This window comes from Saccoglossus kowalevskii, chromosome 17 (genome assembly GCF_978046115.1).
Source record: "Saccoglossus kowalevskii chromosome 17, keSacKowa6.1, whole genome shotgun sequence".
NCBI lineage: Eukaryota > Metazoa > Hemichordata > Enteropneusta > Harrimaniidae > Saccoglossus > Saccoglossus kowalevskii.
The window spans coordinates 17,352,197-17,372,402 of record NC_140657.1 but is presented as its reverse complement, the minus strand read 5'-3'; the positions used below and the strand labels follow the sequence as shown (position 1 = coordinate 17,372,402).

Below are 20,206 nucleotides of genomic sequence, written 5' to 3'. Positions count from 1 at the left end.
AATGTCACCAAAGTTATGCGTTATTTATATCGGCAACTAGTAACAGTAACTGTACACTATCTTGCGGCAGTCGTGGTCGTGTAAATTACACGATGAAAATAAACAGAATGACGTGGGCACTCTTAAAAAATAAGAGTTAGTTTTAGCGTAAATAAAAAAATCATTTTCGCGTGAATAAATACTATCTGAAATTTGTCTCCATATAGTATTGAATTCAATTACAATTTCGTTTGTTTCTCGCAAGAGGTTTGAATGCACGGAGCGCCATTTTTATTTGATAAACTGATTATTCTGAATTAGGACACATTGATAAATATATATATAATGAGTATAACACTATTTCTTTCAATATTAAACTGTCATAGAACGCATATTATGTTGACGCGGTTTGTACATAGTTAAATTCATGTCATTTTATATTATGTACAGTGAGTATTAAAATTAAACATTCAGACACGAGTACGTCATATTTATTAGTCTATTAGAGAAAAACTAATCCGTTGGGATAAAAGTTCTTTTAATCTGTCACCGTGAAAAGAATAATTCGCCTTCTGTCAATTTTGAACAATTGAAAACATCAGAAGCATATCTAAGGGATAAATTAAATACTTCTAATCCTTCAAAGCTATTAATACGTTATTTGAAGAACGTATTCTTTGATAAACTATTCAAAATATCGTTTGTACTTAAATTAAGCAATTGTGCATTCCTCAAATGTTTGTTCGACAATGTGTTGTTTATTCTATTTAAGTGAAACTTAGTATGTGGATAAAACACGTGGCATAATCTCCTATCTTGAATAAAGTGAAGACTAATTTTGTGTCAGGTACACGTTCGAGGTAGATATTGCACTGTACAGAGTACTGTATAGTTTTCAATTGTTATTGTAATTATTCTGTTTAAGTTAGTCAGTTGCTGTTGATAGGAATTTTATAACGTGCAGGTAAATGCAGGGTCATGTCTTTATTATCCTTTGTACGTTCCGTTCTTTGCGTGTAATATATTTTGGCCACACACAACTGTGATTACACAAATAATACGTGTAAAACACAGATCGATATCAAAGTGCGTGGTGTAAATACAAAATATATTTGTGAAGATATCGTTATTCAATGCTGCACCGTGGACTCAAATGATCGGGACATGTTTCAAATATTAATTGGAACTGATGTGTAGATGCATTAGTGCGTGCCATCAAGAGTTGACTTATTTGGAAATTTTGAGATTAAAAGCTTGATATGTACGAAGAGTGTTTGCCGAGCAAAAATAACAATCATTGTGTAAATTGTGTCATCTTGAACAAACAATACCCTCGCAATTCTATGCTGTAATGTATGTATAATGTAGTATTGTATGTTTACAAGATACACCATGAAATTATTGCCAGCAGTGGTGTTTTGCATTATTTACCATCAATTTATTTAACAACTGACAACAATAACTTTTCAGAATTCATAAAAGCCGTTAACACGTTATTTTTTCAAAATGGAATCATTTTTTCACAATGGAATTATTTTGTCCATGTTTATGCACGAAATGTGTGATAATGTAGTATTGTGATGACAATATAGCAGGAAAACTTATATATATTATCATCACATTACTACATTATCACACATTTCGTGCATAAATGAAATAAACATGGCCAAAATAATTCCATTGTGAAAAAATTATTCCATTTTGAAAAAATAACGTGTTCGTATCATAATTATACAATAATCGATCAAATCGTTAAACGAAAGGTCTTGTAGTGATGACTACGAATCTATTAACTTACATTCGGATATTAGGTTTTTAAAAATGTTACAAAGATTACAATAAATTTTTAAATAATATTTATATGTACGTCTTAAATCCAGAGGCATGACTTTACAAATTTACATTGTCACGTATGTTTTGTTGAATATTATGTGTATGGTATTGACTGTTAATGCTGGTTCTATGTATTGCACAAAAAACAACAAAGTTGAATATAATAACAGAGAGAAAATTATGTAATACAAACACCAACTGTGCAGTTATATACAACATTTGAATTATATAAATCTCACACCGATGCGGCTCAATTGCGATAGTCGTAAATCAGCAAATCATCACAAATTAACAGGAAATCGAATATTATCAAAATTCTTGTAAAAGGACCTTTTCACTATTTATGCGAGTTGCACATCGTTAAAACAATATTTGTTTTAATATTAAAAGTATGAATCATTTTGAAAATTATGATTGTGCGAGTGTACACAAATTAAACAAATGTTTTCCAATAATCACCCGAATAACACAAACTCGTGTCAATAATATAAACTCAGTGTAGATATTTTGTGGCTTGTTTTCGACTTGTTCTCATTAAATATAAATTGTTTTTATTTTTCTAGATATAACATTACTAGAGAACATTCAATATGAACAACACCACATGTGGTGCAGATATAGCTAGAGAGGCTGCAATCTACGTGCACGTAATGAAAATTTTATTTGGTATCATTGGTACAATTGGCAACACTGTTGTGCTGATAGTGATATTGAATACGAAGAAACTACGCACCATGACCAATTACTTGATTTTGAATCTGGCCGTGGCAGACCTCCTTGTATCAATTCTACTCGTTGCTAACCACTACCCCATCAACGCATACACTTTAACGGTTCCAGCTGGTGAGGCCGGTGAGGCGTTTTGTCGGTTCTATTACAGCGCAGTCTTGTTTTGGATTACCATCAAAGCTTCCACATTCAATCTCATTCTTGTCACATTTGAGCGATATTTTGCAATTATTTATCCGCTGTTATATCACATATTTTACACTAGAAATAACGTGACAGTAATGGTAGTAATATCCTGGTCGTTGGCGTTTCTACTTGAAATGGTATTTGTAGTATTTCATCGCTACAATGATGGCAAATGTCACTTGTTTGTTTATCCTAGCTCGTCTGTGGGTGTTGGACTCGGCATCTTCAATTTTCTTATTAGTTACTTCATTCCAATAATCGTCATGGTATGGGCATACGGGCGTATACTTGTCAACCTACGAAAGAGAGCCAGTGATATCGCCGCCGGGTCGAGTGATATTAATCGGGCACGAACCCTTCTACAAGCACGGACACGGGTGATTCGCATGCTACTCATGGTATTGCTTGCTTACGCGATCTGTTGGACACCAGATAGTTTCCTATTTCTCGCTCATAACACTGGTGCCCCTATCAGTTACACGGCCGACTATTTCAAAGTTGTTGTACTGCTAGCCTTTGCCAACTCGTGCCTGAACCCGTTTATATACGTTTTCAAATACAAACAATTCCGAAAGGTCTTTTTCAAATGTTTCTGTTGCTGTGTTGCAAGGTTTCAAAATAAAGTTGAAGATGCGTCCATTGCAGAACCACTCTCCGCGGTTGTCAATACTAAGGCACTCATACGAGCTTTGTAACTTGCTACAACAAATTAAATATTGTAAAAATTCACCCACTACTAATTAACCCACTATATACCGGCTTTATATCATCACTATATTCAAGAATATTATTAGCATCTTATTCCGACTTTATTTCACTTTATTTCAGATGATTCATTTGGTATTTTTTTCATAATGCATAGTGTATATTATCATGTGTATGTTAGATTAATGTTTTCAGGGTAGCTCAAATGACAGAATAACTGTTGATAGTCTCAGACGTGATGGGTGACGCAATATATAAACATAACGATAATTGGTTTGATAAGAATGAAAGTGCTAAAGTCTAAAATCGACACGTTATGTTGTCGAGGTCATTCCACACTACAAATTATAATATTGTGATAATGATATTGTCGTTTCTATACGTGGCATCGCAACATTCAAACAACCTTTTAAAACAATTAAATCAATCTCGCTTAAAGCGGGAGGGTCGTCACCTACGCACGCACGGGAATTGAGTCACAAGCGACGATAACACACGCTAAAAACGCAAAGGCTCATGGATAGACGCTTGTTTGTAAACAATGACACTATGGTCATATGACGCATGCGCAGGTGACGACTCCCCGCTTTAAGTTTCTAATGTCACTGAACCCTGTAAATTAAAGTATAAAGCATAGTATTAATCAAGCCTTTATTCGAGTTGCTACCTATTTTGTTAAGAACAAACGAATAGGAAAAATTTCTACAGTGAAAATAAAATTAGAAAAGTAAAATTCCTTGTTTGTCAATGGCAACAAATATTGCTCATTTTTTCTGTAATTTGTCATTTAACTATTATTCTCTTATATGTTTCATAAATATAGTGCCTGTGATACTAGTTTCCATGACGATAGCAATTACCTTGCTACTTTAGTACAAGTTGATTCATGACTGAATTATGTGTGTGATCGATAACATCAAACATACATATCAATCAAACCTTGCACCTGTTAAATGAGTCTGTAAACATAAACCTAATGATTAAATTCGAGACTATTTAATTTAGTATAGATGTGACTAGATATTTACAAAGTAGTAAGTCAAGACAAAGTCAACAACACTGAGGTACCTTGTGCCAGGTACGTCTTAGATTTGACTTGTGCATAAACCTATTTTATATCTTCATCGTCCGAACTCTTTACATTTCATTACCATGTGTCGATCTATTATACACTAATTCATTAATCTACAATAAAAAAAACTATTGATATGAAAGTGACAAGAGTTGCATTATTTTTGTCAACTATTATATCACCATTCCACTTCCCTTGTCGTTTTACTACGCACATTAACACAATCAGTAAAATAACACAGAACAGAACTTGAAAGTAAATTGACACCGTTTTTTAAACGTTCATGTACGGACACATCTATCCAATATGTTTTCAATCTCAGTGCAATGACTTTTTATTAATTTTAACAAACGAACCGGGGCCGTAAATCGGGATAATGGATGGCAAGACAGTAATGAGTAAATAGACAGAAGCAACATGTACAAATACAATTCAATACTTGTGTGTGATTTGTTGACTCGTCAGGGATGCGTCAAATTGTCGTTGTGTGATCTACATACGAGTGTAGTAAGTTTCTTTGACGTTTTAGGATTAATGGTTCGTTTATAAAATTAAAGGCAGACTTTATGTTGAGTCAACCATCCATATAATAATTATCTATATATATATATGTACTTGATATATCCATTACAAACGGAAAGGTCAAATTCCTGTTTCCTGTTTGAAGAAAATACTGCTTGGGTCAATTTCTCAAGACACGTATTTTGATGCGATTTTAAACAAATGCATCCATTCTTCATTTTTACCAAACTCTAGATTCATTTTACATTAAAATATTTTCAGCAAAATTCAAATTAATTAAAGTAGTTAAATTAACTACGAAAATTGTAATTCATACATTTTATTGCTCATTAATATTAATATTAATTAGCAACCTTCAGGATACGTAAAAGGGTCAATAATATGTTCACGATGTGCAAATATTAGTTGGTACGCCGAGGTACAGTACGCGATGACTTTACTGACATATATACTGAATCTCAATATCATATGTCAATATTAAGTCAAATGTCGATTGTTATCCTAATACCCAACTCATACCACAGTTTTAGATGTCTGAGCTAATACGCATGCGCAGATACAAGACAGTCATACCGTACTTGTGTTGAAATACATTTTTGTGGCGGTATGTCGCGACATACTATTGTTTAAAATCAAATATTCCAACCCAGTCGAATTAGTATTGTACATTCGGTCCCAATAAATAGATCTACCTATCATTGTGAAGTAAGTCGAAGAAAAATGCAGTTTTGAATATGCAGCCGAAATAAAACTAAACAAAATTATACGCTGTTTAATGTAACCGTTGTGTTCTGTTGAAGATGTGGGACTTCGACTTTGAAGTTATTACTGGAGATTTGTTTGCCAACGCCAAATAGTCTTGGCTATAGACTGTTCAAATTTCGCATCTTTGCGAATAGTGGAACATACTCATACTTTATTCTGAATTTCGTCAATTGTATCTTCCAAATTATTATTTCAACCCTCCATCTTTTTATAAATTTGTAGAATTATTAACTTCGCGAAAAACCAATGTAATGAAAAGTTTCATAAGAATATCTATATATATACTTTTATGGGCCGATGGCCTTAAACTTGTAAATACCACATATATATACATACTCAAAACACCACATATATATAAACATACTCAAAACACCACATATAAATAAACATACTCAAAAACGATTTTAAAATATAGAAAACAGGTGCAAATATTCTCTTATTTGAATGCTTAACAAGATTTAGCAAGGTTGTACATAAATAATAAAAAATAACACGGTGAAAAAAGAAATGACGGAATCTCCGCATTATGAACTATATTTAACTTTTTACAAAATAATAATAGGTTTAAATTTGGGACTGTTACAGCCATTGTAATTATGAGCATTAGCATTTGTTTCTGAATGAATGTTTATGCATGTTTTTCGGTTTGTCAGGGACTTACAAATCAAAATAGCTCTCACAATTTTTGTTTAATTCAAATGAAACTTTCACACTATATTTGTCAGTTGTTTATTAGCGTCCATACGCATAGATAGCATGTTTTGTTTTCATATTACAAAGTTGTCAAGCTGTTTGCCGTATAGTCAATCCCGGTCAGTATTTCACACTTCGAATGTCATTGCTTTAAACATAGGCCCGGACGTCCTTTTTTTCGTAAAAACGTTGTCAAATTTTCCAAACTGACGAATCGGTAAGAGCTAATTAAGTTTCAAATCCACCACGCACCGACGTTGCTGATGTTCAATCGTCACGTAAAAAAATTAAATACATATTTACAATTTGAGGGAAACGAACGAAATATACCCGAAGATTTTACGTTTGTGTTATTTGACAGTAAGGGTGTTTGTCAATTGCATCGCAATGCTATCAGTACGGTGATCGTTACAGCGAAATTGTTTGCTTCAGCCAAAAAATGCGTGAACACTTTTTTTAGTTTCGTCCACAAGGCGTAAAAGCTTGAAAATTATGCATGTACGCGTGAGTGGCGCCCTCGCCGGCCGAACGGCATGATAACCCACTGTGTTGTGTTTTTGGAGCACCGCAGAGGGCGCAACGCACGCGACCTTGTCAGGCTACTACCAGGCTGGAAATTGTTGACATGTTTGTGAAATGGGGTAGTCTGAGCACAGTCTCTCAACAAAATTTGTTGGGGGACTGTGTTCTGAGATAACGGTGAAGCAATGCTGTTCACACAAGTCCCGTCGTCTTCAGACAAGTGTAGTTTGCAAGGCTAGTTGATCGCGCTTGAGGCACGGTTACAAGTAACCATGCTTGTGGTAGGTAAACCGAGAGCCGGGACAGGAAGTCACTCACCACCGCACCGTACTGAGGCCAGCAACTCGTTTACATAAATCATCAACGGAGACTTGTCAATCGAAGAGCAGCGTAAACAAACTGTCTCTGCTTCAGTTCAAATGTTGTTTATTTATTGAGTATGCTCTACCATTGACAACACTCCACAACAATTTTAACACTATATAGCCAGACTGTCTGGGTAAGAAAAAGAAAAGAAAACGAATTTCACTCCGAGTACCTGCATCTGCAACAAAAATTGGTTATGTAAAATTCGTTAGTATTCATGTAGGTCCAATCAGTAATCAAAACAAGGAAAAGGAAAACTAGTAATTATATTTAATACAAAAGACAAAAATATGTTAATCAATTTAGGCAAATTTGTATATCAAGTCTTCTTAATGAGAGAAAACTTTATTAAATCAAAATTACCAGCTACCTAACTTTGTTTTCTCTTATTTTTTCCCTTCATTCCATTTTAAGTTTCAACATTTAACTTTATTGTACAACGAACAATATCTCAATTAAAGATACGTTTATCAATAAAGATTATTGTTACAATTTAAAATCAATTTGCATTATTTACTATATCTGTTTACAGTTTTCTAGTCATTATGATTTACTTATTTGTTGCCTATCTTCTAGATAATCATGTTCAGTATTAAAGTGATGACTAAATAAACGAACCTTGGCTGGCGATGATGCATCAGGAAGTGTACACATTTGTTGGAAATAAAAAAAAATTATTCAGTGTAATGACAAAAATTGTAAAATACTGTGGAATCTCTTTTGTGAATAAAAAATATACTAGTAATTTTCTATACAGGAAGATTTTCATGTAGAGTATTGCTACATTGAAAAGTACGAATTGTAAGCAACCGACGGCCTGTATAAAAGGAGATCTGTGATTGGCTGTTACTTACGCGAGATTTGAACGGGGTTTACACAGGCATTAAGTCAGATCCTTGTTGGCTTTCACAATTGCCATAACTTCAAAAAATGAATACTAGATCGAAATTAAATTAAATTAAATATACAAAAAATGGGTGAAAAAAGCCAGGATCTTATTTTAATCAGATTGGTGTAGGGGTGGATTGTTTATGGGTGAAGTGATGTTAAAAAACATAAAATGTTCATCGTCTTGCGTATACCGCAACAACAAAAAATTACTCTCGAAAATGTATACAATAAAGCTCAGACAACCAATAAATGTATTAGTTGTCTGAGATTAAAGTAACATCTACCTTTCATGGTTCAGTCGTCGGAGCGAATAAAGTTCCCCATGAAGGATTTATATTCATTAATTTGGCTGTAGTAAATGCACTTATTTCCATAGGCAAATTTGTATAATTTTAAATCGTTAAAAAATCCGTCGAACTCAAACAAACTTCCCAACCTTCTGTCTCCCGGCACCACAGTAAAGTGTGTACGTTTGATCCCGGCGTTCATCTGTATAAAAAACCTCGCACTGTACTCGGAATATCGTAAACAGTTGTGTTTTAAAAATTCCATCGGAACTCTTCTACAGTTCCTTGTACATAAACTCTATTTACAGGGAGTAAAACACAGTATTGGAAGAGCTGTTCATACATTGACCAATCACATGAGAGCTCATAAACTATTTGCTGTTGTATTGTATTTTAGAACTAAGCACTATACACACACAAAATCCCCCTTGGGAAAGTTGCAAGCAGAAATTGTCATATAATTTTAACACGTTAGAGCAGCTTACGCTACTCATGCCGCCTGAGTTATATTTGTGTTTATAAAGCATCGGTCTTAATTACCTGACGGCAGTGTATACTAGGCCTTGGCTGTTTCACAATGGTACTACGATTGATATCAGTTGTCATTCTGGCAGTGATCGTTGCAAGGGTTTGTAACTTCGTGTGAGTATATGTACTTCATTTACTTATACGTTATTAATACCTAACGCAGGTCAATTTTATGACACATTTTCAAAAGAGTCACGAATAATAGTCGTAATAATAACTGTATAAAATTAACGTATTGAATTCGTCCTTGACCATTTCTCACGTGTTTTTTTCTGGTGCGGCCATTGTTGGGGTAGTGCGTTTGAGTGATTGCGGTGATCGTAGAATTTAACCCACAGCGACTTGCTCGCTCGCTGTATGAAGGTTTTGCCGTGAGTTTTCAAGCGCCTATCGTCACGGTGGACTCCGGGATTAGATTAACAACCCTATGGAAATTCTCAAGAACCAGAATACCCTTTCAGTTGTTGGATATAAACGCTGAGTCATAACCGGAACCGGAACTAGAGTTTTTAAAAATTAAATTGTATTGTTTATCCCGTGTAACCCGCGTGTTCCATCGAGCACAGTCCGACGTATACTTTGATATCTAATAGCGATCTGCTTTGGCGATACACGAAATTCGAATTAGTGATTTTTTTGAAATATGAGTAGATATTAATGTTTTTTTTATATGACGGCTATTTTAGACATTTAACAAGGCCCATTTTGTTGTTGAAGCGCGGCTCCGAAATCCCAGGGATTGCACCAGTGCTTTGCAAAACGGATTTCACACTTTCTTGTCAAATGTGTACAAAGCCGCTGATAAAATTACTTCCAATGGTAATAAAATTACTACAATGTCTTCCTTAAACTGTGAACAAATTGATTCACGGGAATACCAACAAAACCGTTTATAGCGGTTGCCATAAGTTGTCAGAAAACTGTATTCCAGAATAAGCGTACTTAAATGTAAATGAATACAAAGGACGTTAAGTAGTTGTAATGCTCGCACATAGTTTACGATTGTAATGTATTTATGAAAATAACAAGGTTCAATAGTTGATAAATGAGATAACACTAAATCCAATACTCCACAGTCACTTGTTCGAGACTTTCTCTGTACCCTTTCATTTTTAATATCCGTTAATTTAAATTTAACTTAAAGGGCGGTGGTCGTCGTGTCACGCACGCGCGAATATGGGTCTCACATAAATAAAGATGGCGACTTTGACTGTTGTGCAGATCAACAGGTACAGACTGAAACGTTGACAAGCTTCCACTAAGGTCAAAACTCGCACTCGTGATTTTCATTAGAAGAGCGCAATGGATTGTGGAACAAAAATCAATGTTTATCAACATAAACGTCGCAGTTGAATTTAATTTATTATAATTAGATACAGTTTGATTAAACTAAAGTCAAATTGCTTTCGTATATAGGAATTGGTTTAGTTGAATTAAATTGCAGTTATATATATATGATTGTAGACAACCCTAATGCAAAGGAAATTTACAGTCACGTTTTATTCTTATTTTTATATTCCATAGTTATGTGTCTGGATTTCATAAACCAATATATAAACAATATCCTGGTCCATGTAGGCTCGTGCCTGGTGTTGGTAAGTGTAATTCAGACATGCATTATATATATAGATAAATATGAACGCCATACAGCATTGTAAAATTGTCTGGAGTCAATAAAATGTATTGCTAAAATAGACATACCACTGGAAATCTACCACCAAAACATATCACTGAAAAGCACTAGAAATGTACAAATAAATTAAACCATTACAATCATACCACTAGAAATGATAAATATGTACCACTACAAATATATATATACCACTAGAATTGTACTTCTAATTATACTACTACAAATATACTACTAAAATTGTATCCTAATGTACCCACTTGAAATGTGTTATTCGCAACGAAAATATATAATAAATCTGTGGAACTGAATATGCTGTTACCAATTCGTAAAGACACTTGATTTCACCGATATTTTGGTGTATAGTGCCGTGTTCTTGTAATTCTAATTTCACACCACGAATGTTTTTACTCTAATAGACAGAGGTTCGGAAGACATAACCGTTTCCAGTGAAGGTTTGGCGTTTATTTCGTCTGTAAGTTCATGGGTAGTTTCGCAATTGTTTTGTTTTTGTTGTTATGATATCTACATTAATGTCTTAAATCATTCATTATCATTCGAGTTCAGGATGTTTTACTGCGAATATTTAATTGCATTTCATTTCACTCAATGAGTGACAGCGATTATATTATTAATTAAGTTATGATTGTTTTGAAAATGTTGGTTATTTTGGTCAAATTGCGCATTTTTGCATGTTCTGCTGGTAAACTTAATTATTCATGGTCATAATAATTCCATGTTGCTACACACAGTGGCGGCGGCATAAAATTGCAGGAAATAGCGTTTCAGAGAGTCTAGATTTCAAAATTGTTAAGGGGCATCCCTGGACCCCCTAGTAAGGTCGCGACCGTGACTTCGGCGCAAGGTTGGTGAGCAGATCTCGCTCCCTCATGCAAAATCTCGTGCCGCCGCTTCTGACACAGTACTGTTTCATGTGCGTATGTGTGATAATGCCTGGTTTTTCGCGTCCATTTATTTCAAGGGTCTATCTTCCCCGCGGTTTGTACATGATCCGCAGCGCCATGCCGAAGGTGTCAAGGGACGAATCTTGTTATTTGATTACAGTCATCCTGAGAAAAACACCACCGAATTATCTATTGTTGGAAACTTTAGCAATAATCATTTTGACCCACATGGAATTAGTTTGTATCAAAACCCAGTGACAGGTAACAAACTGTTCTTGATCTTGAATATTTGATTTTATTCTTTTACACTCGTCGGACTGATGGGTAATTATACAAATAAATGTCAGAGGTTAATATTCAGTGCTGATCACACAATGTACAATTTATTGCCCGATGCCGCACCTCAGAGATTAACAATTTGTTTTGCATGTGATCATAAACATTGCCTAAGAAGTTTTATAATTAGAAATATGTCACGATAAAAAATAGTGATTTCAAAACGTGAAAATATTGGTATTATCACGTTTAATTCATACCACTGCAATTCAGATGTTGATTCGCCTAAGATTCCTGATCAGACAAAAACGAAGAGGCGGCCGTGAAAGCCAAGTGCCACTGTCATCTTTTTGCCTAATGGGTAACCAACATATGCTGTTTTTGACAAGACACGTGAGTGTCAATGAATTGTCAGGAAAGACTGAAACCAGACTTAAAATGCTGCGATTTATTGTTTTATTTTATTCGTAGGTGAAACGCGTTTGTTTGTTGTGAACCACCTTCCAGACTTTAAAGACAGCGTTGAAATATTCAGGTTTATGGAGAAGGAAAAATCTCTCTATCATCTGAAGACCTGCCAAGGAGAGCATATGTACAGGTAGGCGCTAACTAACCCTCCGTATAGTGCTAAGTGATACGCAATGTGCGGCGTTATACGGTTTCGGTATATTGAACTTAATAGTGTTTTCACTCAGCTTTTTTACTACTAAAAAACACAGTTACTTTACTAAGTTTCAAACTATATATATATATCGATATATATGTATAATCAACATTTGTATCACTAACTATAATCTATAATCACACTCTCTTTCACTACAGTCTTAACGATGTACTGGCAGTTGGACCAGAATCATTTTATTTTACGAACGACATGTTTTTTACGCAAGGTATTTTAAGAATATTAGAATTATATGCAGGTATGGCCTGGGGTGGCGTGGGTCTATACGATGTGACTGATAAGATTCTGCTTCAAGGGATGATGTTTGCAAACGGTATCAATATGTCACCTGATGGAAGGTAGGATATATATTATAAAAGTATAACGAAATATGCGACATCCTTTCTCAACCGCATATTTTTTAAGAAGTATGTTCGATTAGCAGTATGTTCTATATTGTATTGTTTCTGTCATTTGTGTAGCGATTGGTCTAACTTCGGTGTGCGTATATTGAAGTATTACCATGATGACATTAACGCTGAACGAATAAGTTTTATTCGGGCACAACCTTTGCACATGTACATAAATAATCGAACACCCAAACTGTCAAAAATATCGCTTTGAATTCGTTAATAAACACCCGAGTCAAACAATCAACAAAATTAGGTAATGATTGAAATAATTTAATATTTACGGTACCTTGTGTCCCTTCATAAACAGGCTGGTGTATGTAGCCGAGTTTGTCAGAAACACGGTGAATATATATAAGCGGGTTCCAGAAGATAACTCTCTAATCATTCAAAAGGTAAAATTGAGCGTGTTTGTATAAAGAATCGTTTTTCATGTTACTGTACGATATAGCGGCATGTATTGTTATTGTTATTGAGATTATACATGCATAATATATGGTAGTGGATGTTATAACCATTCGTTCCTTGGTTCATTTTTTCCTTAGGGTGAACGTTCATACTTGTATATTGATTCCATAGATATATTACAATAGCTGTATTTTACGAATATATTGTAAACTTGCAAATGTAATCTGAATACAAATCAGAATCAACATGCTCGCTACAAAACCGAAGCTGTTAACAATCAATCAATCAATCAATCAATCAATCAATCAATCAATCAATCGCCACACCTCTATCCACGAGCACGGTACCTACGCAACCAGAGGAATTAACACTCCGCTATTATAACCATCTACAAATGAACTTAGTCTCGGAGTTATTACATAATTGTAAAATGTCTATCTATCAAATATCTAATCATATTGCAATATGACCAATTAAGTCACGTGGTACTTTTTCAAGCACGTCATACATTAGGTTGTCTCGTCCGTAGCAATTTGTACACAATTCACTAAAATCATCCTCCAAATATCTAAGATCACATCACTATTAATAATAACGGTTTAATTATCGTCTTCTTAATCGTTATATCAGATAACCGGGATCGGTACGTCCGCAACCCTTTCGACCAAGCAAAGACCACATAGAACTGGAATTCTAATCCCAGTCGCCCTGTGGAGAGCTCGCCAAGGCTGGCTCTCCTCTCCGACTAGCTTTATTTACTTCTCAAAGCTTTAACCTATCACAGAGAAGTTTAAGAGCTCGAGGCGTGGCCTCCACACATTCCACTCGCATGTAGCCAATCACACGAAGTTCTTGACACGTCATATACATTTGATTAATTGTCCGCTATATTAGAAGACTACACATACTAAACTGCCAGGATTAACAGTCCGTAAGCAAAGTTTATATCTATAATTAGTTCCAATCACTGACTACCGCCTAGTACGTCGTATAAGCCTAATGATGACAGGTTATGGGAAAGCGTTTTGAGAATGATGTCAACCAGCTACTCACTGGAAAGTCTATCAAGTCGGTATCAGTGACCGATCTCTCGACATATGGAAACAAATTCTTGACATCACTACATCTGTATACCCACATGTGGTGTAGTTATATAAATTGTACATGTCTTTACATAGGTGATCTATACATATACTAGTGTTGACAACATAGAGGTGGACAAGAAAACTGGCGATATATGGCTTGGGTGTCACCCTGCTCTCTATACCACAATAAAACATATGGAAAATACAACTAAGCCAGCAGCCTCCCAAGTAAGTGGTAAACGTGCCGTGTGTGCCTTGATGTGTCTGTGTATTGTTATTGATGAATGTTATTGTAAATTATATACGTTTCAAAGAGTACCAGTTATCGAACTAATGTGTGAATATATCTTAAAGTCGGTAACTGTTTGCCATTTGTCTATATTCAACTACCTCTAATATATGTATTCATGTGTGCATGTTTCCCTAGTAACCAGAACAACAGTAACCAGTAATGAGTCTCTATGTCAGTCATGTGATCATCAAATCCGAATCATTTCTACATAAGCAGTCTCATTTCTCTCAGCTCTGTTTTATTGATAACGTATGGAATACTCGTTTGGTGGTCGGCAATGTTTGCCAGCAGTTTCACCAGTTTTTGTTGGCACAGATAACACTTGAATGAAATGGGTCGAAAATGTCACGAATGCATGCAAATATCTCATTATTTTTGTATATTATTCATGAATTACTAGTATATGTGAACTCAACCAAACACTTCTCTTACATATTCACTTCCTTCTAATCACTGCACTCTGTGGACTATCCCATTTATGACGTACTTCAATGAACGGTGTTATCTATGTACTTATTAATATGTAATGATTGTTTCATTGCTATTAATTACATATTTTGAATAAAACGTTGATTATTGTATATCTAATCGTATTTCAAACTTCAATATCTTTCCAACGTCGAATTTTATTTAGACAATGCTTGACATATACATTGTCTACTATTATGTTCATCATCTGGGAAAATAGAATTCCAGACCTTAATGCGAGAGATAACGTTTACCCAAAGGGACACCAACAACCAGTTTCAGTGATAACTGCTACAATATTTCCCTTTAAATGTTTTGATATGACTCACTTGCAGGTTCTGCGACTCCGCCTCAGCTCGAACAGTGATCCATACGACAAAGCCGAACTTCGCCAATTTTTCATGGATGGTGGCGAACTAATCAGCGCATCCAGTGTGGCTAGCATGTATAACGATGCTATGTTGATTGGTAGCGTGACAGATAGAATGGTTTATTGTGAAATTAAAACTATTTAGGTGACCTGTGCCTTGGTTAGGGGGGTGAAAAGGGTGGTCGCGTTTTTGATTAAATTCGGTGTATGTTTTTTCGTTGTATTTTGTATAATATATGAAAAATAAAAAAAATGAACGTTTTGTAATACAATATACCTAAAACCAGTATTTCTCATATTTTTAAAGTTGAATGCCACTGAAAAGTAAAGATAATATCATTTTCTTTATTCATATATATGTGACATTTTATGTCACGCGAATAGAAAAAAATAAATACTAATTTGGGGTCAGCATGAATGCATTCAGCATATTATATCTATTTTAGGGCACTTTACCAATATTTTCAATGGCAAAGTCATATCCCAACATTTTTTTCCGCGACACAGGGTGAAAAAATAATATACAGTGTCTTACATTATACGTGTTTATTTCTAGAAGTATTTAAAGGTATGGGGTTTTATTGACTAAATGTGTTCACTGTGGTCTATGGGAACTGCTTAAATTGCCATTTTATGAATATTGACGGTTTTTCTTAACAACAAAAACTGCCAAGAGAAAAAAATAAAAATAAAGCCCAAACGAGGATATATTTTAGTCAAACTGGGGACAATCAGTCACCAAAAACTAGGCGTTTGATAACGCGCAGTGTTGTAATACAGTGTAAAAAATATGGAAACCATATGTTTTCATGTTCCAGAAAATTGTTTTCCAGTTAATAAAATGGTTAATACATATTGTACATAACGTAAAGAATATTATTTATTTATTCACGAGTAAGGTTGCATTATGAACTCGCAAAGTCAATTGACTTCCATATGTAACAAGTCATTGATGTCATCAGCCCAGTTATATGAAAATTACCCGGCATGCATGAGACTCGTGGAGCCGAGAACAGCCACTGATTGCGCTGTATTTAAATCGAAACATATTTAGGCTTGCCAACGTAATACGTGATTCCGGCGTTTCACAATATATTCACGAAATATGCTTAGGTACGTAAGTTCATTGGCATATTGCAAGGGTGGGGTAGGGGATTAGCATAGTAGTCGTTCCATTTTGCTCGCCCCAGTCGGAATGTATCGTGCTCAAGGTTATATTCGAAAGAATAATAAGTAGCAAATAATAGGTTCGTCATTTTTAGACACAATTCACATCATGTTTGACTCTTGGTTGTTCCTATTATTATAATGATTCCATTTTATTTCACAAAGGTTTACTTACGACACAATTAGTGCTACGACTAATTTTAATGATTCTTGGCTTTCAGTAATGTTTGGACTTATTTTGTTATATTTTACTGATACCTGTAACGCTAACCAGTTTAACGACTGAATACGATTATAACTACGCACAAAAGCCGTACTTCTATCATTTAACATCGTACCTGGCTCAACGTTGTACAATTGAAAAACACGTTTCATATTTGAAGAATTACACACCATGCACTATCAATAATTAAATTAAAATCTTCTACTGTAACAGCATTATTAATTACTTTCTTATCTATGTTATAGATATTGTTAATAAATGACTTTACAATAGCTTGAACTTCTTCAGATGCCAGTATATCCTGGTAATCAAAGACTGGTAACCTATCCCAAACCAAAATACATGGAGAATTATTTAAAAGACCTGTGTTATTTATCGGTAAATCATGTGCAACATTCTGATCTAATCGTAGAAAGCATCATAGCTGGCAGAAGTCTGATGTACATGTAAAATCGTGAACTATATAAAATATTCAATGATGTCGAATAGGTTAAGAGGGGTTATTGCATAATCGGCAGTGTTAATTTTTATTAAGAATTCTGATGTTACATTTTGTTACATAATAATGCTTTTTCATGAATATTGATAGATATGTTCCTGTTATTATGAATTGTTAGCACCAATTCATCTAAGTAAGAATTGGATAATGGGTAAACCTATTATTATCATTATCAACATAATCAGGTAGTTTGCCTGTTGTGCTATTATGTGCAATTTTTTGAAAATTTTGAGATTTTGTTCTGTAAAGTGTCATAAAAGTGATGCACGAATAAATGTATAATGTTAGACTGATTTTACACCATAGCATGTTCTCAAAAGGTGTGTCTTAAATAGTGTTGCCTTTTTAATATAATGTTCTATAGCAAATTATACATGATCGTTCTGTTTAACAGAATATGATTAATTACCGTTAATATCATTATATTGTCACATGTTTTCTTCCACCTTATTGTAATGTCCCTATGTATCTTTATTTTAATTTGTACATACTAATTCGTATATACAGAACAAACGTCCCCGATTGAAGGATATGTATTTTGTGACGTCAAAAGTTTGGAAACATAACTGACTGGAAACACTGCTAATTCCACCTTTGAACTATCATTACTATTGGTGTGCTCGTGGTGGTCGACACAATATGCAAAGGACGAATAATATCTCCCAGCGTGCCAATAAAATGAACAGCCTTAAATTGGAAATATGATTTTGATTTTTGTTATTTATTTCAAAATTCTATTGTTAAAACTAAATGTCGCCATCACAGGCATAACTTCGAAAATGCGATTGTTTACTGCCAATTCATCAATTGAAATTACGCCTAAAACCAAAATGTTAGATTTCAGAAAAAAATGAGATTCACTTAGTCTTCATAAGCCACAAAACAATGTAACCATTTCAATGCAACGAAATATCTGTTGTTTGGTCGTCATGTGGCTATATTCCATATCACTTTTTTCGCTGTCGTTATTATTCAAAAGTGTAATGACCTTTTCGAAAACGTCATTTTAGTACTTGAAACTGTTGAGTGATTTTGGGACTGGCATTGATTCATGCACTGTACATCCTATTTGCGTTTTAGATGAAGTGTTCAAGCTGTAAGTTATTGTTTCTACAGCCACATAGCAGCATTGACAGGTAACATTGTAGTTTGTGCTTGTCCTTGATGTGTTATGAAACGTCTCAAAATGTAAATAGGATTTTGATTTTCGCTTTATTGTTGAAAACTAATTATGACCACCACATGTATAACTCAGAGAACACAGCCGTGGTCTGCAATGTAATTACATACTACCAATTCATCAACTAAACTCATGTCGAAAACCAAATATTTAGATTCCAGAAAATGTTAGAAATGCACCTGGCCGTCATTAGCCATGGACCCAAGGAGTGGAAACAATATTACTTTTGTTTTTTCTTCACTTTAGTACACTGGTAATTTTTCTATTTATCATTTTTTCAATATTATAAATATTTATTTTCAAGTGGGACTAAATCAGAAAAAAATAAATTACAGAACAGAACATTACAATACAATTCTATTGATTAACTGTATTTACATCGATGATGTCTGCACTAAAGCTAATAATGGTTTGTATACATTGAACCAATCATTCTTTATTCCCATACAAAAGTAGATCCATCATGCACCTTGTTGAACTTCAGTTCAGTTGTTAAAAGAACGTCACTAATATGATTAAAAACGATTTGATGAAAATTCTATGAGTTCTACGACAACGCCAACAACAAAGAGAAGACATTTTTTCTCGTATACCATTCCCTTCATTAACATTATGGGCATTTTGCAATTTAACTTATTACCGATATAAGCAGACTTTTCTACCTATATACATACCACGAACTTTGCAAGAAGTGTGATGCATGTTAATTTGGACCGAACACACATGTAGATGACCAGTGAACTTAAACAGACCTTTTAAACATAAATATTATGTAACATGGCCAGATTAAATGACAAATCACAAGGTGGTATTCACTTCATAGTAATAAAGGTATAGTGGCGAGTTGACACTAAATATAACCCTTGCAATCACAGTCAGCTTGCATGTGTAATGCGTATGAACGTTCAGACCTTTTATCATCGCAGTAGACAACAGTAGGTCAAAGGTCAAGATAGAGAACAGGTAAATTGACATAATACCGAAGTATGTGTACTGGGTTGAGTGAACTAACACGCCAACGTTGTGACACCGTTCTCCAGAATGTTACTACGACTTATTTCATTTGTGGTGTTGGCAGTAGTTGCCACGCGTCTTTGTAAACTTGCGTAACTTGATAGTTAAAGTTCATCCATGCTCCCGTGTAAAAAAACAATCTCATTTCAATGACAACCGTCACCGATATAGAGTAGTAAATAAAATGGTCCGGGGAAGAATGGCGAGCGTTAGACAAATGATTTATATCAGCGCTCTCATGTGTTGTAAACAGTTGCCAAAGAGGCAGTCATGACACGGTCTTCTCTAAATGTTAGGATTGCAATTAAACTAATGACCAATATATCAGATTTCGCTACAGATAAACATTCCACAACTTTGCACGACGTGTAATTTGGACCAGACAAACATGTAGTCCATAGCCCTAAACGTATAGTATGCCTGTGACACTAAATAAGACCCACACAATCATGGTCATCTCGCGTGTGTATCGATGTACACGAAATCTTTTCGAATTCACAAACTCGGAATTTATATGTGACATATGCACTACTAGAATAC

At 34.5% G+C, this 20,206-nt stretch overlaps 2 protein-coding genes across 2 annotated transcripts; both read left to right on the top strand.

The window, feature by feature from the left end:
• Positions 1 to 2,402: 2,402 nt before the first annotated feature.
• Positions 2,403 to 3,422, top strand: LOC102806574 (cholecystokinin receptor-like). The gene has a single exon (XM_006812964.2). It carries the CDS (start codon positions 2,403 to 2,405, stop codon positions 3,420 to 3,422), a length of 1,020 nt encoding a protein of 339 aa, XP_006813027.2.
• Positions 3,423 to 8,952: 5,530 nt separating this feature from the next.
• On the top strand, positions 8,953 to 15,866 carry LOC100378655 (serum paraoxonase/arylesterase 1-like). Its single transcript, XM_002731920.4, has 9 exons — positions 8,953 to 9,192; positions 10,603 to 10,673; positions 11,128 to 11,183; positions 11,691 to 11,874; positions 12,361 to 12,487; positions 12,712 to 12,909; positions 13,271 to 13,355; positions 14,547 to 14,681; positions 15,549 to 15,866. The coding sequence occupies exons 1-9, from the start codon at positions 9,128 to 9,130 to the stop codon at positions 15,726 to 15,728; spliced, it is 1,101 nt and encodes a 366-aa protein (XP_002731966.1). The 5' UTR covers positions 8,953 to 9,127; the 3' UTR covers positions 15,729 to 15,866.
• The last annotated feature ends 4,340 nt before the right edge of the window (positions 15,867 to 20,206 follow it).